The 18,819-nt window shown below is 38.7% G+C and overlaps 1 protein-coding gene across 1 annotated transcript; it reads right to left on the bottom strand.

Moving 5' to 3' along the window:
- Positions 1-813: 813 nt before the first annotated feature.
- LOC104940911 (unconventional myosin-XVIIIa-like) lies at positions 814-15,012 on the bottom strand. The gene is made up of 15 exons (XM_010765959.1): positions 14,950-15,012; positions 13,558-13,701; positions 13,291-13,380; positions 13,002-13,121; positions 11,475-11,589; positions 9,054-9,181; positions 8,740-8,894; positions 7,457-7,580; positions 7,136-7,336; positions 6,445-6,555; positions 4,833-4,937; positions 4,560-4,706; positions 3,727-3,840; positions 2,330-2,446; positions 814-957 (listed from the first exon to the last, which is right to left on the bottom strand). The coding sequence occupies exons 1-15, from the start codon at positions 15,010-15,012 to the stop codon at positions 814-816; spliced, it is 1,878 nt and encodes a 625-aa protein (XP_010764261.1).
- Between the last annotated feature and the right edge of the window lie 3,807 nt (positions 15,013-18,819).

Raw genomic sequence — 18,819 nt, 5'->3', positions numbered from 1 at the left:
ATAATGTGACCCCAAATAAATAAAGAATAAAAAAAAAAGAAAATACTCAAGAGTGATTTTAAATGCTGTCTAGCTCACTGTCATGGTTGGGAAGTGCAAAAAAGATCTGAAATCAAATATATGATACTTAACTATGTGAGGTTCTATTTTAAGCTAGAATTTTTACTTCATTTGTGTTGATTATCGGGATAATATTGTGAATGACATACAACAAATTCCCAGGATAATCGTCCCGACCCTGGTCCCATATGCTTGAAATGAGTTCTTTAGAGCAAAGAGCAGGAGTTTGACATTTACAAAATGACTCTGCTGTGGGCAGGTTGTCAGGGTTTTTAAAAAATTGGAGAATTAAATTGCATATTCATGATTTTCTATTCTATTAGTCACAAAGTGTTGCCATTATGTCCGATGATATTTCCAAATTCTACCTTTTCATTTACAGATTTTTTTTGATATTTCAAAACAATATGATGCACTTGCATGTTAGAGAAATCCATGAGACAGAAGCTGCTTCACCGAGTTGAAAAATAAATGTGTTGAAAGGAGCAGGATGAGCCCTTTCAGTGTACCTAATTGGTTAAACCATGGCAACAAGCTCCTGCGTTTATATACATGACCCTACCTTTAAACATGAGTACTCAGATGCAAAAGAACAATTTCTCTCCTTGACTCCAAATCTTCGCTGATTCCTGCTATTTAAATGCAAATTGCATTGCAATTTTGAGAAGAAAGCTTCCACAGAAACGGGGCATTTTTCGGTCACAATAATCAGAGGAACTCAGAGAAAAGCTGAGGTCTAATCAGAGAGAAGTGTTAAGGCAGCATGCGGGTTCCTGCCAGGCGGCTGTAGTGCTTTTCAATACTTCCTTGTACCTTTTCTTGGATCTCCTGCTTCTCCTTTGTGGCTTCTTCCAGCTGGGCCTGCAGGTCACTGATCTGGCCCAAGTCCCTGGCAGACTAGAGCACGCACACACACACACACACACACACACACACACACACACACACACACACACACACACACACACACACACACACACACAAAGACAACAGTCAGAAAATGTGGGTACATGTGTGTGAGAGAGGAAGGGCGTGCCGATGTGTGCTTCAATTGTCTGTTAAATGAAAAACATCCCTTAATGTAAATGGCAAATGAACATAGCATGTGTATGCCAAATCATTTGTCATGTTATCTGCTGCAGAACAGATTGCTTCTCCCTGATTGCAGAGCACACTGCGTTTAGAGGGGAATATGTCCAATAAACCTCAAAGCCCCTCTACTTAAACACGCAGAAAAGAACAGTGTTCATTTTAAAGACGCCAGCCTACAAATTCTAAAATGTAATAACAATTAAAAAATGCCTCCAAATTAAAAGTATCAGAAGGGAGAAATCTATCATTGAGCAGAATGGCTCTTTTTAAAGTATCTTATAGTAATATAAATATATATTATTCTGTCTTCATCAAGAAAAAATAGTAGTATAGTAATAGTTATTTTTAATGTTGAAGATTGTCAAACTGGATGGGTACTTTGGTACTACCAAGGAGATTTGTAGTAGTAGTAGTAGTGTGTACTTTATATGTATACTTAGAGTATATCCTATGAATGCATCATGACAGTAAACTACTATATCTTCCTTCAAACCAGCCCTCAAAACCAGCCCTCCTTTTCCCATGGAAATCCCACCCCCCATGTCAAAACCCCGCCAAACTGAATTATATTGACCAATTGAATTGTTGTGAAGTGTGACTTTTGTAAAGTGTCATAGAGTATTTTTAAGAGCGCTATGTAAATGACATGTATTAGGTAAAACGAAGCTTAAAGAGTAAAATAATGGAATTATACTTCTACTCCACTACATCTCAGAGGGAAATACTCAAGTACAAGTGCCTCAAAAATACACTAAAGGGGGCCCTATCATTATAATTGTCAGGTTCATATTTGTATTTTCTGCCTCTACTCTACTCTGACATGTGACATGCTTTAATGTCTTTATTTTTGTGAAGTCATTATGTAACGGAATTAAACAAAGGAGTAAAATCAATTCAGGCATGGGTGGAGTGTGGCATTTTAGCCTTTGCAGACCATTTACATGCACAAAAACCTATATAACTCACCAAAGGGAAAACCCAAAAAAAAAAAAAAAGAAAGCACAATAGGTTCAATTACTTAAGTAAATGTACTTAGCTACACTCAACCACTCACTATTTTTGTTGGATATTGATCTTGGTGTGAGCATTGATAACCGAAAAATTCAGACATCTGTAATTATTTTTAATTTCTCTTATATAGGCTTCTTCAACTTCTCACAAAGGCATGATTGGTTACCTGGGCAACTGCGGCTTTGTGTTTCTTCATCAGCTCATTCATGTCTTCCTGATCCTCGTCATTACGAGACTGCAGGTCGTTCTTCTCCCTCTGCAGGCGGCTAACCTGCTCCTCCAGCTGAAGGACGAAAGCAGGAGGAAACACACATTGTTTTGCGTACAGTAGAATGACAGGATTTATTCATGAGCTGTTGAATATGATAAATGGTCGTTAGTGCTGGAATCTCATCTGATGGCAGAGAAACACAATCTGGAGTTGGGGTTCAGGCTGGAGGATGAGAGCAATTGGAGATAATCAATTGGTTTATTTGGGCTGAAGAAAGTGCAGCATACTGGTGATGTCCTATTTAGAGTTCCTCCTCTGTGTTTAGGGGGACTCAGACCCTCATATGCATTCTCTAATCTGGGAAATTTTACAAGACCTTCCCTTGCCATAAATGCAGCAATTAACAAGCAAAGCACAGGCACACAGCACTCTGCGTGTCGTCCCCAGAGACACAAACACCCTCAGTCTACGAGGCAGCGCCCTCAGGAGACAGCCATTAATGAGCAGATGGAGAGAAAAAAACAACAGTCAACAAAGCTTATTTATCCATTAGAGATAAATGTTGAATTCAGATATATGCTGCCAAAGGGCATTTATTATTTTAACACCCCACCATGGTTTGATGATGCACACATATCATTGTTAGAACCCCGCTGTATTCCTAAGAGTGAAGGCAGAAAACCTGCATCAATAATAAACTGTGTTTGCTGTTTTGGGGTTGTATTGGCTCTCAAAAAGATGAATATAGAAGCATTTACAGAAACAATTTGTTTTTGTATCAAAAAGTACTGTCTGTATTGTGAGATGAAAGACCGGGGTAGGTTTTTTGTTTGTTTCTATAAATATATGAAATATAAATGTGTGATAATATACACACTGCTGTCAAAAGTTGTATTGTTTTAGAAACATATGAAGAACTGATTGGGATTGTAGACTAACATACATGTATGGAAATACAATGAGTGCATTTGCAGCCAGCAGTTTTTATTTAGTCATGTCAGAGCATTAATGTCGTATCTAAGTCAAATAAATTCATAACTATTTTAGTTTATGTCAATCAAAATTGAAACATGGTATATTTACCTTTTCAGTCTATACAGTGTATCTAAATATCTCTGAGTCCTTCTGACTGTTCTCATTGTTGATAATAGTAAGTATCCTATTTGAAATAAGTTTTAATTTCTCAAATGTTATATTAGTCTTCTTTATTTTTCATCAACAATATTGCATGTTAACAGTCAAAGCTAATATGAAGTGACGTTGGTGCAGTCTTGACATCGTCATGTCTTAGTCATGGAAAACCCCTTTGGTGACTGTTTGACTTTACCAAATATTCTTGTGTCAAAACTCACCGACATCTTAGTTTTGACCACGTCCTCCATTTGGATATGCAAGTCCTCTATTTCGATCTCCATGCTCTTTCGAGCCTTCACTGCTGCTGCGGAAGTGAACTCTGACTCCTCTAGCTGTGAGAAACAGGAGGGAGGGAAAGATGCCGGAAGGGAGGATAGGGAGAACCATTAATGGGCACAGATCAAGGATCTATCCTGCAGGGTATAGGCAGGAACCCTGAAGTCAAATGTAATACCTTTTAAGACCTTTTTTAAGACCCTTTCCATACATTTTAAGACCTCATCGCCACTTGGAGTTTTAACCGGTTACATTGGTGACACACTTTACCTCACATTGACTATATACACAGTATTTATTGTCCTTCCTCCTTATCTTCCAACCATTTGGACGCAAACTTGCATTTCCCCATAACGATGTTGTTTAAAAACCGGCGTAAACGGACCTTCGCGCGCTATCAAGCAGTGAGCGTGCGATGTCCTGTTCAGATGACGTAAAATCCAACGGGATGCCATAAATAAACTACAAAGAATCACACCACACACCTACACACCTACGCAATGATTACATTCAGGCAAACTGTAGAATACAACCTATTTGGCGAATGATATACTTATTGAAAACAAGCTACAAAATGTAATACCTTGGAAAATGCCCTTTAAAAGTTTTTAATACTTTTTAATAGCCTTAATTTTCGCTAAATTGATTTATCAACTTTTAATACTTTTTAAGACCCCGCGGACACCCCGTCCTGGAAACGCTCAGGATTTACCTCAGTTCAAAATGTGTTTTTTTCCACAGAATACACAGGAAGCTGTTTGATTGTGTGGCATACTTGATTTTTAAGCTGAGCAATCTCCCTCTTGCTGGGGGCGTTACTCTTCAGGTGGTCAAGCATAATCTGTGCATCAGCCAGAAGGACTTTGGTTCTCTTCAGGTCTTTCCTTAGCCTCTTCTCCGTCTCAACATCCCTCTGGCTCACCTGAATCACATTATTTGAAAAAGTATTGTTACACACTCTCCATTTTCCCATCCTCCTTCACAAACCCACAAAGTGGCTTCTTTCCAATCGAAAAGAAGTGGCCCGCACTAAATTGCACACTTGTACCTGGTCCTGGGCATTGAGCAGTTTGGACTCCAGCTCTCTCCTCTCACGCAACACTTTCTGCTTGTCTTCATACTCCTCCTCCAGCTGCACCTCCATCTGTTTCAGCTGCAGGACACATGAACAGAGTGTCAGGATGCACGAACAGATGATGAGTGATAAACATAACACACCATCTTCCATCCTGTTAGACACGGCTGCTCTCGCATGTAGAAGACAAATGCCCCTGAGCTAATATGCTAGCCTGAAGATACATTCTTTGGAAATAAAATGTATAATTTTGTATTAGATACAAATGAGAATACTTATTGTACTCCAAATTGTATTTCATTTTTTGGATATGCATGTAAATGGCCTGTACTTATATAGCGCTTTATCCAGTCTTTACGACCCCTCAAAGCGCTTTACATACTACATGTCATTCACCCATTCACACCCATTCATACAGAGCAGTGTACCTTACTCTAGGACCTAACATTCACACATTCACACACCGTTGGCCATCGGGAGCAACTCAGGTTAAGTATCTTGCCCAAGGATACATCGACATGGGCGGCATGGGCTGGGATCGAACCCACAAGATGACCGCACTCCCTCGCAGCCACAGTCGCCCAGTGTACTCAGGCTTTGGGAGTAATGAAATACATGAGATGGGTCGATGTAATTGGGATTTAAAAAAAAGGTACCTGTATTCCCTTACATTTATAGGAACAAAAGACATAATCAGATTACTTTTATATTTAAAGGATTACTAGCAGGATTACAATGAAACAATAGATTTTCAAATCAAGAACAATAAAATCAAAAGCACATACAACAATAGCAAATGTTCCAGTTCATCATCGTGGCCTTTGGTTTAAAGAATGCTTTCACTGGGTAGAAATGTTGCCATCTACTCAACAAACAAAAACAGAGCATTATGTATTGCTCCATTTTATTATTGCTTCTTTTTAACTGTATAATGTGGTCATGTGTTGTGTACTTTAATTGTTGTTCTACAGACTAAAGCCTGAAGATGCATAATGGAAGCAAGGTTTAAAAAACACTAAACAAATAACAAATTTTTTAAACAAACATCTTGGTTTCTTTTAATCTAAGTATATATTGTTTGGTTGCTCACATAATATACTTTCTAGTATTTGATATTGAGGTAATCAAAAGGCAACAGAAACGTGACACTACATTTATATTGTGGTACTCAGATTAGGTTACTGATTACATTTCTTCGAAGGCAATTAGTAGCTGTAACAGAATACATGCTTAACGTCACAACCCTGCGTGCACTGTTAGGAAGATGTACGCTTTACGTTTGTACCGTATGTTCCTATGACATGTTCTAATGTATTATAAACTATATACATATTATTTAAACGTTCTTATGATAAATAAAGCATACAGTATATGTTTACCGCATGGACAGATACTATTGCCAAAGTAAACTCAACTCAAACTCAAGTTGCATGGGTCTCTCAGTAAAATGAATTTCAACACACATTTGTGAGTGTGTTTCTGAGTGCTGGCTTGACCCGGCCCTATCAATTGAGTTGTAAAGATAGAGGAGCTATGTATAGAACAAATGAGCACATATTTGAGAGCAGGAAAGAGCAGCACCTACCTTCTTACTGCAAGAATGCCTGATCTCGTCTACCTCTTCATCCTTACTCTCGATATCTTTGGAGTGGGTCTGCCTCTGCCTCTCCATCTCCATCTCGAGCCGCAGCTTAGCCTGAGAGCAACCCGAGGCGACACACATGTAACGGCACGCTAAATAAAAGCACAATCATGGAATTCACCTAGAATTGCCGCGTTGCAGTTGAATGTATACAACGAGTAATCAAGATTAGGAAATCGTTTTTTTGTTATGGCCCAAAATATGCTTTTTGAGGTCACAGTGATCGTGATCTTTGTCCCTCGAATTTGATTTGACGTGGAGATATTGCGCTCGTCAGAATTTGGCAGATATGAGGTCAAAGGGAATATGGTCTTTGACCTTTTGCCAAATTTGTTCATCCACGAGTCCAATTAAACACCAAATGTGTCTTTCAACACTGTCACTTCAATTAGAACTAGTGACAGAGACTAGTGACAACTAGCTATATACTAGAGATATCTTAACACATTTATATAAATAGTGACTCTTTGGAAAAATATTAGGGTAAAAAGCAGTCTTTGATGAGGTATAGGACTTTGAGAATAACATGTTTGAGTTTAAAAACCCAAACGTGTGATATAAGCTGCTTTGATCAGTAAAACATTTTGAATATTTCATCATACAGATTTAAAATACCCCCTCAGGCGCCCTGTACCTGCTCCAGCATCTGGATGCTTCCCGCCTGTTCGTCCAGCTCCTCCTCCTGGTCTTTAACTTTGGCCTCAAGGTCGCGGAGCTGCTTCTTGACCTTGGCCAGCGAGGCCTCGTCCTTGGACTCCTGGGAGGACAGATCCTGCAGCTCTGCCTCCAGCTGCTGCACCTTTATGTTCACCGTGCACAATTCATCGTCCTTTTCCTGAAGGCGGACAAGATACAGTAAAAGGCACACCTGGACCAGCCCAGTTACATCAAATAGAGAGCAGACGTGTAGTCCCTGAGAGAGGACATCAGAGTGCATCTCTGTGAAGGGGCTTACCTGCAGCTGCTGGCGGAGGTTAAACATCTCACCAGTCATTAAGTCTTTCTCTCGGGCCAGCTTCTCCCTCTGGCTCCTCTCTCTTTGTACCTCCGCCTGAGCCTGGTTCTGCTCCAGGTCAAATCTGAAAACACACACACACATGAACACACAGCTCAGCAAATATGTTGACCAGGGTTCCATAGGACTTAAATGCTAAGCATCATAGTAAACACTTTAGATGTTATTACACAAAGTGCCAACATTTGCACATTTGGTTAAAGGATATGTAATGGATCAAATCAGAAGACATTAACTGAGTACATTTCTTTAAGTAGTGCAATATTAAGGTACTCTACTTGAGTATTTTCCTTTCCTGCTCATTTATACTTCTACCCCAACAACCATATTAACAAATAATAAATCATATATTATTATAGGTTAAGATAAAACTTGATCGATCCCTTTGTGACATTCACAAGCTACACAGCAGTATTATATATAGTAAACAAAATTGAATAAATAGGTCCTCCTTTACCAGAAATACATTACAGTGATTAACACTTTAACCCGTCACATATTCTAATTAAATAATAAAGTATAAAAGTACATTTTGATGCTTGTTTAACTTGTGTATTTCGACTGTATTTCTTCCAACTCTGAATATAAGTAATACATCTAGTTATACCTCATCATAAATGTTCATACTTGTGTGAAGTGATAGAAGAAGTTGTACAATTGTTGTTAAATATAAACCACACTAACTCAATACATAAATATAACTCCTGTTGCTTAGGAGATTTTGAGCCTTGGAGGTTATTGTGGACAAAGAGCTCCATTCTGCGCTACCTCTATTTCAGCCTCCCCCTCTATTAGACATCAATTTACCATTGGATTGTAATAACCTGCAAAATGTTTTCTTCAATTGTCTGGGGCAGAAACACTTATGGTTAGTGAACTTAACAGCTAAGTGTTTCATGCTGTCAGCTCGTTGTAATTCCCTGTTTTTCTCTCTGAAGCGCGGCAGAAATAATTTCACCCACAGAGCATCTTCAATTAGCCACAGGGGAGAGATCACATTCTGCCACGGCGATAGCTTCTCAAGTGCTTAAAGCCTGACTCATTTTCTCGGCTAATGCAATTCCACAGATTACAGAACGTCTCAGTCAAATTAAAGAAAATGTTAGTGTTCTTCTGCCAGGTCAGGTCAGAGTAGCTGCGCCTGGGCTTTCAAGTAGAAAACAGCAATATGTTCTCTGTAATGTGTGTTTAGAAAAGAAAGCAAGCCAGACAAAGAAACTGACTTCCTCTGCTTCTTCTCCAGATCGTGGTTGCGGCTCTGCAGGCCCTCCAGGTGAAGCTTGGTGTCCTGCAGTTCCGCCGTCATTTTCTGGCACTTCTTCTTCAGCTGCTGCACAGAGCGCTGCACATCCTCATTATCTGTCTGCAAATCAGCCAGCTGCAGCATGCACACACACAAATAAACAAGTAAAAAAAGAAAAAATTCTTTCATGACAGCATAACTACAACTTTTATATAACTAGCTGGCCACATTGTGTGGTAACCAAAGATTGAAATAGATTTTTTTCAGGACTTGGATATAAAGAAAGGTTCTTGCCCTTCTCTCAACATGTCTTTTGCCTTGCTGCTCTGTGTCCAGCTTCTCATCAAACTCCTGCTGAAGTTTCTTTTTAGTGAAGTCCATTTCACGAATGGCCCGGTTGTATTTTATCCGCCACTCGCCTCCTGGAAGAAAGAAAAGATGTACGATTTAGGAAATGTCTGTGGAACATTTTGATAGTCTACTGCCTTTATTGCAGTCCCAGGAGGATATAGAAAGGAGAAAAAGGCTCAAAAGCTCAGAAATGATGTATGCTGTGGATTATGGAGTGTACTGTACTTTACTGTCGGTGATGGTTATTACATTCATATAATCTTTCAGGAAAGAACGTCTCTCGTCCAATCCCCGACCTTATGAGGTCAAAAACTTTGGACAGGAAACTATGAAGTAGCCTTTGCTTTCGGGCTCTAATCTTGTATAAACCTGAGGTAGGAATTCAGGGCACAGCACAATAGTAGTTAGAGAAGGACACGTCTAAGTGGCACTTTCCACAGTTCTTAGCCGACCCTAATTCTGGAGCTGTCAGAGGCTATCAGAACCATAACAGCGGCCAGGCAGACATTCAGGTTCAGGTTCATTTCCAAGCCTTATCATTTCAGAGGCTGTCCATTTCTCCTTCACATACCAACAGCGGCTCCTCCATCAGCGCCGCTCATTAGCATATATATAGCATAATGACAACTTGCAGGGCCACCGGCTCTGATCCCAACGATTATTTTCTCATTCATCTAAGAATTCTGATATGCTCTGTAATGGCTTGTCTGCTGAGGTCTGTTGAAGAGGGGGCGGGGAACACAGGAAAAAAAAAGGCTCATGGACAATATGCTCTCAGCGGGGGCTCTCTTCCCCAGCAGGTGGAGACCAATCGGTAAAAGGCATTAGTTGTATGCCTGGGAGCGAACATCTTAATCCCTGAGCGGTAAATCTCAAACTTGGAAATTACACTTAATAGCATTACGCAAGATGTGACCAAGTCTCGCTGCCATGTCAGACAAAGCTGCTAATTCCCACAGCTACAGCCATTAGTATTAGAGTTTTTCTAACTGTGCACATAATGCTGCTATGCTCGGTTCAGAAAATGATGCTTGTGACCTGAGCTGACATGCCCATTAGGCAGGTCTTGGCAAGCTGCTGGGAATGTCACAAGGACCAATTAATTAGAGGAATTAAAATAAATGTTTAAGAACAATGATGACCAAAAATGTGGTTCCAAAGAGAAGGTAACACTTTTTAGGTATCTAATGCATTATAAACGTAACTATAATTTGCTTATAGCACTGTATTTATACAGGTAAGATAAATATGTTTCAGCTTTTCATTCATTTGAGTCAATTGAGTCTTAAGAGTGAGTTTTGGGGGGAAAAGAAAAATGTAAAAGTCCACAATGAATCGTTCATGAGCTTTAAGTTGTGTCAAATTGGAGTTCTACAATTTCTGTAATGATCGGTTAAACAGATGTATATATTTTTTTATGTGTGTGTTGTGTTTGCATAGTTTTAATGAGCAAACCAGGACTTATGTTGAAATGTAAGCAGCTGGTAATGTATTTTATCCGCCTATACCTTAGGAATGTCATTGCTGCACTCAAGAGAAACAGTATAATGTATTCCAATTACAGGAATTATAATGCATAATGAACTAAACTAAATGTCAGTGAATGACCAGGACTTATGGAGCATTATGATAGTTGACCTTCTATATCAAATGCTTCATAATTGATGTTGTATAACTATCCAAGGTAAGCCCCCACACAATGCAGACTGTTGCAATATTGCGCAATACACCTGCAATGTGCAATACATACACTGTTTTTTTGCAATTGTAATGTGCAATTATCCCTTTTATGTGAAAAACATAAACAACACCGTAATATGTTACTAACTTCCTTTTGGTTTTTTAATTGCTGCTACTTATTTTTAGCCATGGCTGTGTAGTTTTTTTTTTATTATGAATTATATTATATATATATATATATATATATATATATATAATATTACTAGGGCCGGGACTCGATTAAAAAAATTAATCTAATTAATTACAGGCTTTGTTAAATATTACTAATGTGGGTTTTCTTTAATCTGAGTTTACTCTTTATTATTGCATGCCTTTTTTGTACCTGCTATGCCACCTTTGCTGTAACATTGTACATTTCCCCACTGCAGGACTTATAAGGGAATTCAGATTCTGATCATGTGTTTTGATTGTTATTAAGCATTAGGACCATTTATGTGCGCATATAACTATAAGTATACAGTGCTATAAGCAGCTTCTAATGCACCATTATTATAGTTTATGCATTATAAACATAGAAACTGTTAATTAAGGTTTTTTTCTCCCTCAAATTGTTGACATATACTTAAACCCAGCACTTGACGCTTGTCTTGGCGTCTATTATGTCATCTGCAAATGACAACTAACCTGCATCATCGTCATCGTCCATCTCCCCGTTGAGATCTGAGGCTTTCATCAGCCGAGCTTCCATCACCTCCATCTCCTGCGACTCTAATTGTTTCTTCATGGCATCAAACTTGGCCTGGAATGCACAGATTCACACAGAAATTACATTTTTCATGCATTAATTATTCAATTGCAAAGTACCACTTTTTTATTTAAATTGTATTAATATAGGCAAATAACTAAAATTACACATTTGTTCAGGCGGCATTACAGTGTTTACAGAATATAACACTCTTTCCTTAGACCTCTTGCATTGTACAAGGACAAACTCCCATAGAAATCCCACAATTAATGTGGAAATGATGGAAGAAACCTTGGGAAGCGCAACAGAGGAGAGATCTTGTTTTCTGGGTGACTGTGGCTGCAATGGAGTGAGGTCGACTTTCAATAGGGAGGTTTTGGGTTTGATCCCAGCTTTTGCAATCAACATGTATCCTTGGGCATGATACTAAACCAGGAGTTGCTCCCGAAGGCATGGCAAATGTTATGTGAATGTGTTGTGTCTCGTCAGATTTGTTAATATTATTTCTCTGTTCAGTTTATATTGTCAAGTCCGCGTCTGCTAACCCTTTTTGTTGTCTGCCATTTCCTGTTTTACTTTGTTATTTCCTTTCTCCTTTCAGGTAGTTCGACTCCTACCTTGTCAGTGTGTTCACTGACCTGATTACCTGCCCCGCCCTTATTGTTTGCACCTGTAGAGTCCCTTATATGTGTACATATTCTGTGTGTTCCCTGTGCCAAGTGCCAGATCGTTTTTGAACCTTGTGATACTAGTCACCCAGTTTGTTATCTTTGCTATTGTGAATTTCAGTTAGTTTTTTTGTAGAGTCATTTTTTGGAGTCCTAGCTCTACTTATGTGATTGTATTGCCTTGCTTATCACCGCAAGTAAAATCCTTTTTTGAATCATCTTTTGTCTGGAGTCGTGCATTTGGGTCCTATCCTTTTTTGTGTGCTCCAGTCGTAACAGAATGTTAGCCTACTTGAGCAAAAATGGCACATTTCTCTGTATGAATGCGGTGGTAATGATGACTTGTAGAATGTAAAGTGCTTTGAGGGGTGGTAAAGACTGGATAAAGCAGGAACGAGGAAAATGTCATGCCAATCACTTTTTTTCCAATATTTTTTTTATAATGAAGGCATTAGGTATCTGTTTAATGGACACAACGCATTAATTGCAATAAAACAGATGACCTAAACATAGATATAAATATATATATCCTGTTTTTCACAGTCACAGGAAAATATTATAACAATATGAATCAAGGTGTTTTAATGTTTTGTATACACTTGATTCATTCATTTCCTCTTTACTCCGCAAAGATGATTATCAAATATATTTATAGACAACACTTTAGGGATCTGCCACCTGATGTTTTGGACATGGTACTACACCTTCCAAATAACTCTCACCAGTAATGGATGCAAATAGAGAACAGTTGAACTATAATGACACTAGAGTGTGAGTTTATATCGGGTGTTTACGTGCCTGTAGATCCTTCATTTCCTTCTCCAGGCGTAGTCTCTCTGAAGCCTCAGTCTCCAGCAACTGGGAAGCTGACTCACTAGTGCTTCTCTCATCAGCCAGTTCTGATGACAATTCTGAGATCTGGACACACACACACACACACAAACACACACATACACAGACAGGGTGTTATATAGCTCAACAAACTCCCTGTGATCAGATCTTTAGCTGAAATGAAAGAGTTTAACTCCACCACGAATCTTATACACCATCCTCCCAGCATGCATTGCCACAGGCGAAAGGGACCCACCCTGCTCTCCAATCGATCCGTGTTCAGTCTCAGTTCATTCCGCTCCTTCTCCACCCTCTCGAACTTTGATTTCTGCTGCTGTATTTCCTCCTGTGAGCAAAGAATGCAGCAATATAAGTGTAAAGATATGGGTAGAAGTGTGAAATATTAAGAAATACAAGTAACATCAAAAATGAACAACAGAAAGTTCCATGCTGCTGTGGCATGGGGTGCATTTTTAACTGTGGGGAAACTATCAGACAGGATTTATCACAAAAGCCTCCTCACATCTCTGTTCCGCATCTGCTCCTCTGTGAGCTGGACTCTAATGAGGGGCTGCACGGTGGTGAAGAGCTTCCACCATGGCCAGTCCTTCACGCCGCGATTCTTCATGATGTTTTTCTGGATGCAGCGCATAGCTAGATCCTGGATCTAAAAACACACATAGGAAAAAGTGGTCACCCAACAGGAACACATATGGGGATTCCAGTGTTTTTCACCTTCAGATTCAAGGACTATCCAGGCAAAATTCCCTGAAATTTAAGTGAGACATGGAACAGAAATGATTACCTTTAAGACAGTGGGTTGTTCTTATGATTAGACAGAAGGTCATTGAAAACAATACAAAAAAGAAAGACTTAGTTGTGTTCTGTGTTCAGTGATGACAATCAATCCTAGACTTGTCCTGTAAATAGATCTTTCAATACAAAGTGCTTCATAAAAGGACAACAGAGATAATGATAGCTTCACTGCTGCAAAATGTCAAGTACCCGGTGTAAAATACAGTATATGATAAGAGATAATGTATGGGTATTATAGGACAACAGGGACCATTGGTCTATGAGACGATGCCAGAATGAAAGGAAAGTCTTAATTAGGGGAAACCAGGGCAAATACTCCAATCATAAACAAGGTAGAATGATGACGCTTACTCTGCACATGCTCAGTAGGACTTTTTCACATGCTCAGTAGGACTTTTTCACATGCTCAGTAGGACTTTTTCTCCGACATATAACAGTATTTTCTTCAACTGTCTTAAGTTTAATAACCTATTTAAAAACATGTATAATGGCTGAAACCTATTTCACACAAATTAAATAAAAACATTTATGTTAATAGGACATTTTTACACTATTTGGGTTTGTTCTTGTATAGCAGCTCATATGTAAACAATATTTGTTTGTGTAAAATGTGCTTTATAAATGTTAAAAACAATATAAGATATTGTGAGAAAGTGTATTATTATCAACATATTATTATAATAAGTCAGCCATAATGAAGGTTTCTTTCATTGTGAGTTTGTCTGTATAGTAGATTTAAAGTGGTTTACTTAGCCCCTAAACATTGTTACAATTGCCCCCAACATGGGGCCAAATATAACACTCTGACTTCTTGCATTACATTATATACTCTAGTACACTAGTTGATTCCTTATTCATGATAACATGTATATTGTATTATGAATTGGTGCTCATATAAATGTATGAAAAGATAATAGTGGCTTATTGATGTATAAAAGGTTATTATTGCCCCTGGTCTCTCATACTTATTGGAATAAAGGATTTACAGATCTCATCTACTTCTTGCCGTATCATTCCCACCATGGATGAACCATATTTGAACAACATTTCACTACCCATACAAAGTTAGATTGCCTGAGTATGGGCTCTCACAGCTAACCAAGGACTTGCCAGCCTCCTCTGGAGAGTTTCTGCAGAATGTGTTCCAAGGCTGGAAGCTCATTTTTGATTAATTAAATCAAACACGTTGGCAGCTAATTCCAAGTATTACACGATTTCCATGCTGCTTATGCAGGAGGCTCTCCAGCAGCAGCAGATTACGGGCAAACCCAATTAGAGCAACGCATTTCTCAGCATCAGGTACATTTCGCCCTGAAGGTACTCCCTATGACCAATTAGGATTTGTCACACAGTGAAAGCCTTTACATGGAGCAAAAATGCAGCACATCTCTGACAGAAGATTTAAACAGGTCTCAGTTGTCATATTTAGTCTGAAATGAATAGAAAACAAACAAAACATTATACCACATGAACACCGTGGATAAACATTTTTGTATTCAGATCACATTAAGAGGCCGTGACAGCTGTAAGACAGTGTGATGTAAATGAGGTTTATGAGCCAAGATTAAGACAGCTTCATTCTCGTTTGTGTCATTGTGTTTGCATGTACAGTATGTGAATGCAGGCCTGTTTGTGTATATGTAAGACATCTAAATGCTGGGATATAAGACTGCAGCACTGCCTGATTCCACTTTGATCTGAAGCTTTATAGCTTCATATTATTCTTTATGGATTTTTTGCTATAGGTTTTTGTGCATCTAAATGGTCTGCAAAAGGCTAAAATCCCAAAGTTCCCTCTAGAGGGAGATTCTTTCCCACACACTCTCCCTCTGCCTCAAACGCCTCCATTGGATTCCTTTGTTTACTTCTGTATCATAATGACATCACTACATAACACAAGCTTCTACTGGCAAGCGCTAACACATTATACGTGATGTGCTTAGAGGAGCGACATTTCCGACACATCTCTAAGCGGTTGACTCACTTAGTTTTTCAGTCCTGCTTGATATCGTTTTGGTGATACTATCAAATGATATTTAAATATTTAAATACATTTCAAAGAGCTCTATTGCCAAAGGGTTTGATTCGTTAGAGTTAGATTGCAATGAGAACTATTTTATTTTTTGAATGGTCCTTCATGGCTTCAGATTTTAGAAGGTCCTTTAACAAATAGGTGTTATTTTTCATGAAGGGTTTGTTTTGTACATAGAGGACAAAACGCTGTACAATGGTTCAACCAGACTGACAATTGAAAGGGCATAACGAGACACCTCTGAGCAACAGCTCTATAACTAAATAAAAGACATCACTAGTCATTGATGAAGTAAAGTGGAAGCTTACCATCTAAATGTGTGCAGATTGAAATAGGAACAGGTGCCCTGAATCAGGGACAAATTAACTGTAATGCCACAAACAAGATGGAATGTACGGGTGTGTTACTTTAGCAAGGCTGTCCTTTAAACCTCGCAATAGAAAATAGAATGTGAGTCTAGGGCACTATTGGATTTGGATCAGATAAAAAACAGTTGGGAGGCACAATATGTATTATAATTCATTGATTTATTTTCAAATCATCCCTGACTTTTTACATTTTCTGCTAATTGCAATTATTTTGTCTTGCTCTAACACTGTAAAACAGATCCACTCCACTCCTACAAGGACATGTTTGGCTCAATAGTGTGTGCTGAATTAGTTTTTATTCTTCTCCAAATGTAAAGGTGCATACCAACATACTTTACTAGATTTGGTGTAAGCCGGTATTAAATGCAAGCAATTTGACTTTGTATTATCCGACTATAATCTATCAGCTTTACTTTCATCATCAGAATAATACATGATAACAAGATTTCTCAATATCCCCTCCGAAATATGTAACCCATCCCTAATAAACTAAATATTTAAAATCCAATCAAGTTGTTATGGTTCAGTAATGATAGATTGTCACTTCAAAAAACGAATAAAAAAAGATTTCTCCCCTGTCATGTAACACTGCTGGGACTAAATGGAAGTCTAAATTCTTCTTTTGGGGCCATGGTTTCTTCTCTGTTGAAATTGCGTTCTTGTCTTTTACTTTCTTAAAAATGTGAGATACACACTTTCTATAAAATATGTTCCTTATACCAATACAAAGCCTATCCATGCCTGCTTTTATGTATCCTCCATATTGAACTACAGGTTTGCATGTTACAAATAAATGAGAAATCCTGCAGAATCCCCCTCATCTGATGAAGGTATATCTCAAAATTCCGTGAGCGGGGCTGCAATGAAGGGAAATTACACAGATGTAGTATTACTAGTCTAAAGCTAGCTTACACTTTCTCCTTTACACTGATGTCAATGCAAATATCTCAGAAAAAAACATATGTAGGGTACCTGAAGGACAAAACTCCCAACGTGATGGGTTCCTGCTGAGGCAAAATACAGACTTTTCAAATGTCAGGCTGTCCCCTTGATGAGACAGTTGAAAGACGGGGGAAAAAATTATATGGTTTTGTCATTTAATGTCACATGGGCTTGGCACAGCTTCACAAGGTTAACATGCCAGAGAATATCAATCAAGGGAACTTGTGACTTTCTGTCACATCCGTATACATCAAGCAGCATGTGTCTAAGAGGCTTCACCAGAACTCACAGGCACTGTTCCTGAGGCAAAGTATAATCTACTGTACCTGCAACGACTGGATACTTGAAACAGTGCAAGAGGCAATGGAGCCCTATCAATATTCACAAAGGGATAATAGGGTAACAGCAAAAGCGCAAGTGGATGTTATTATACGATGATTACGCTACGATTAAACAGCAGCACGCTGTAAATCACAGTGAGAAGGGGAGATGAGAATCACTCCACAGCCCTGTTTCTGTTTTATTACTCTGGTGTGTGCACTAATTGAATCAAGAATAATATAAACACAATGAGATTCAGAGGGAGATAATTGCCTTTCATTGCAAGTAGAGATAATACACCTCACATGTAACAGTTGAATAGTAATACATCTAGCAAACTGTTGTTGTTGGAGCAGTAGGAAAAAAGGGAAAGCCAACTAGACTTGGCACTGCATCTCTTCCTTTAGAGCACACATGTCAATCCGAAAAATGTAGACCATGCAGACGTAATAACCTCTAAGTAAGTAAGTCATCACTAAGTTACTTCATATGATATGTCAAATGATCCCATCATTCTACAGTAAAGACTGGATGATTTAACTGCAGTTTACCTGCACCACTCAGAACTGTATGTTTTAAAGCAAGGGTCTCCAACCTTTCTTCATCTGAGAACTACTTTGAAAAAAGGAAAGTGGCCAAGAGCTACTTGCCTCACATCGCTTACATTTATTCACATACTGTAGCACTCATCAGTTGAATTAAGCTACTTTTGTACACGTGTGAAATTGCAACACCCAAAGCTTATCAAAAATCTTAACTTCACATCAAGGTCCAAGAAAACGTCAATTTCACACATATTATTATGGCCCACATAGTAAGTGCATCACTTAAAATTCCCATACAGTACATGTCCAAGAAAAAAAGACAATGTTTTCACTTCTTATTATGGCCCACATAGTAAATATATCACCTTAATCACCAAATAAGTGGCATTCACTCTTTTTCACAGTTAGTGAGATGACTGGCGCTGCATGGAGTCCACCATAGAGGTGTATCCTGGAGTGTGCCCACTTAGGTTCATACTCTAATAGAGCATTCAAAGGTGCTTCAGTCAACTGCATGGAGCTTGTCGGTTTATTTAGATCAGATTGAACGATGCATGTCAGAAAAAAGCGCTCACCAAAGTTTGAGTAGAAACGAACCAAATAAAGCAGACAGTCTTCAGGCTGCCCTTGTGAATTCTATAGTTCGGGGTCATATTGATGGCTTACAAGGCCCAGTGTTAATGTTGAGTTTGCAGAGGACTAAGGGCTAACTATGAATTTGGGAGTATAACATTCCATTCGCCCATGCGGATAAGTCAGAA

Source organism: Notothenia coriiceps, unplaced genomic scaffold (assembly GCF_000735185.1).
Source record: "Notothenia coriiceps isolate Sejong01 unplaced genomic scaffold, NC01 NC01_scaffold00000100, whole genome shotgun sequence".
NCBI lineage: Eukaryota > Metazoa > Chordata > Actinopteri > Perciformes > Nototheniidae > Notothenia > Notothenia coriiceps.
The sequence above is the reverse complement of the archived record's forward strand: the minus strand, read 5'-3'. Positions and strand labels throughout refer to the sequence as shown.